Genomic DNA, 2,905 nt, shown 5'->3' with positions numbered 1-2,905 from the left:
TACACTATTAATGAATTGATTGGAAATCACAGAAAGTCAAAACTTTTGAACAAACATGATAAAAGCTTAAAACAATAATTTTGTCACACATACATTCATAAAGGCTCACAAAAGATTTATTTGTTATTATTGCAAATGGCACATAGTTTAAACAATGAACCAAAAAATACCAAAGCTTGTTTTCTTGTAATCAAGTTGTAGGTATAGAATTAATGTAGATGAGACCTGGCAATGTGACCATTAGCTCCTTTAGGATAGAACCCACCAGGTTTATGCTCACTACCGGAGCCATACACAATCCTCAATATCTCTTCTGCGGTCCTATCAAATGCAACCGAGTTTTCATCTCCTGAAAGCACGTTCCCTTTGATCTTTCCCTCAGCACCTTTAGCAGTGGGAACCACAAGGCCTTCATCTTTGTAACCTGCATGTCCAAGCTTATTCCTAAGTTCTGAAAAGCGATTTGTAAACTCTGCCACAGTTATTCCATATGGTGTCACTTTCTCCATTGCATGCTCATATAGATATGCTCGAATAATTGCATCTTGGCCTGATTCCACGCCTAAAAGGCCTGCAACTAGCTGAACATATACAAGTCCACATTGTTATCATAATGGTTTAATGATTTTGGAACAATTAGTAATTTATTATGATATCATCAGAGTAAGTGTTGTGAACTCAACTCATATCTTTTCACTCTATCAATCTACTTCTTAAAAAAAATGTTGGGTTTAAAATAAACTTGGTGTAACTTTCATTAATGTTACACATCTCAATAATTATATATCAAATGTGGATTTTGACAAATCCATCATTAAATAACTTGAATTGCGTTGTTTCTTTATACCTTATATGCATGCAAAAATAAAGATGACTAGAGATTAATTATTATCTCATCTATAAAATGTTTAAAATTCAAAATTTTTTAACTTTAAAATTAGGCAGAAAAAATAAGATTGTGGATTAAAAAGTAAATTACATACAATTGATGTGAGGATACTTCCCCAATTAATCGGATTTATCCGCTTTGGGGAGCCAGTCCCTCACGGTTTATCGGCTCGTCCCCGAGTGCAGGCAGGATTTTCACCAGGAGCAAGGGCTAGACCTTGGACTCGCAGGCTTGACACCAAGTCCCACATCGGTTAGAGTTCCCTCCCACACATGTGTTAGTAATGGTACACACATGGTCGCTCTAGAAGCTTATAAACCATGTGTGGGAGGGAACTCTAACCGATGTGTGTACCATTACTAACACATGTGTTAGTAATGGTACACACATGGTCGCTCCAGAAGCTTATAAACCATGTGTGGGAGGGAACTCTAACCGATGTGGGACTTGGTGTCAAGCCTGCGAGTCCAAGGTCTAGCCCTTGCTCCTGGTGAAAATCCTGCCTGCACTCGGGGACGAGCCGATAAACCGTGAGGGACTGGCTCCCCAAAGCGGATAAATCCGATTAATTGGGGAAGTATCCTCACAATTGATACCAAATTTGGTTGTATATTAAAAATATAGAGAACATATATAATTCAATTGTAGGATTTTTAAAATATTAATCCAATAAAAAATTATTAAGTGAATTATACCAAATATAACTTGATTGTGGACCTTTAAAAAATTAGAAACTGTATTTGTCAAGCTTTATCCTTAATTAAAAATTTTAATTTATTCTACAAAAACAATGATAGTATATAACTATGTATATATACACACACATGCGCATAAGCAAAAAATTGTTATTGCTATCTGTTTCGTTAAACATTACTAGGTAACGATAAACAAATTTAAATCTTGGTTACCCTTCTAGAAGTAGGGGATTGGAGTTTTGGAATTGTTCCAACGTAGCCAGTGAGTCCAACATAAGGAATAAGGTAAGATGCAAGGAGGAAGTTAAGTCCACTGGCATAAGGATCAAAAGGTGGGGACAATGGTCTCCCAAATGCACTATCAACCACCTTTGCAAATGATGCTTTACTTAAATCCAATAATGGTCTTGGAAATCCTTTAACTAATTTTTGAATCGCCCTGCATCAAGAACATAATAGTTTTTTTGAGGGGGAAGAACATAATATAGTTAGTACCATGACATTTAGAAAAAAAATTATAGCTATGATAGGATTTAAAATCTATAGTATCTACATTATGATAAATATAATAATTCATGTTTATCATTATGTTAAGATATTAATGTGTTTCATTTCAGTTTAGGTGGGATTCAAATCCAAATCCCCTATTCAAAGGGAAAAAATTTTATCACTTAAACTAACTAGAACCCATTAGCCATTAAATTAAACCCACACAAAAGAAAAAAAAAAAAAACAAAAGAAATTAAATAATTATTTCAAGAAAGAAACCTCAAGTGCCCAACTTCTTGGAAAGCAAATTGCTTGATAATATCCCGGGTAAAATGATCCAGCTTTGCCTTTTTAGCACCAATGGGTGTTGGACCTCCCTTGGTTAAATTTGGAGCAACTTTATCTAAGCCATGACCTAGAGAGCCATACAAAAAGAATTCGGCTTCAAAGAACTCTAAATTTAGAGGAAATTCCAAAAGATTAACGTCTGCTTTTGCAATTGAGGAATGGCCATTGTCTGTTATGAGTTCAGATGAATAAAATTTGGGAAGGAAGAGTAGGGAGATCAGTAAAGTTGTGATGGCGGCTGTGCTAATAGTAGTTAGTGCCATAGTTTTTTTTTTCTTTTTCTTTTTTGTTAGCTCTTAGATATGTCAGATTGAAGATGCTATTGTTTATATTTATATATAATCTCTGGTTGGTTATATTTAGAAAAATGACACATGGCTAGTGCCATTGTTTATATTTAAAATATTGAAATTGTTTGTACTTAGAATATGTTGGATTATTTGTATAAAAATATTATAATTAACTTTAATATTGATTAAATGCT

General features: G+C 34.1%; 1 protein-coding gene across 1 annotated transcript; it reads right to left on the bottom strand.

The window, feature by feature from the left end:
• Positions 1-209: 209 nt before the first annotated feature.
• LOC142606588 (desiccation-related protein PCC13-62-like) lies at positions 210-2,684 on the bottom strand. Its single transcript, XM_075777897.1, has 3 exons — positions 2,353-2,684; positions 1,798-2,023; positions 210-581 (listed from the first exon to the last, which is right to left on the bottom strand). The coding sequence occupies exons 1-3, from the start codon at positions 2,682-2,684 to the stop codon at positions 210-212; spliced, it is 930 nt and encodes a 309-aa protein (XP_075634012.1).
• Between the last annotated feature and the right edge of the window lie 221 nt (positions 2,685-2,905).

This window comes from Castanea sativa, chromosome 8, assembly GCF_040712315.1.
Source record: "Castanea sativa cultivar Marrone di Chiusa Pesio chromosome 8, ASM4071231v1".
NCBI lineage: Eukaryota > Viridiplantae > Streptophyta > Magnoliopsida > Fagales > Fagaceae > Castanea > Castanea sativa.
Note: the sequence above shows the minus strand (reverse complement) of the source record. Positions and strands in the feature narration are given on the sequence as shown.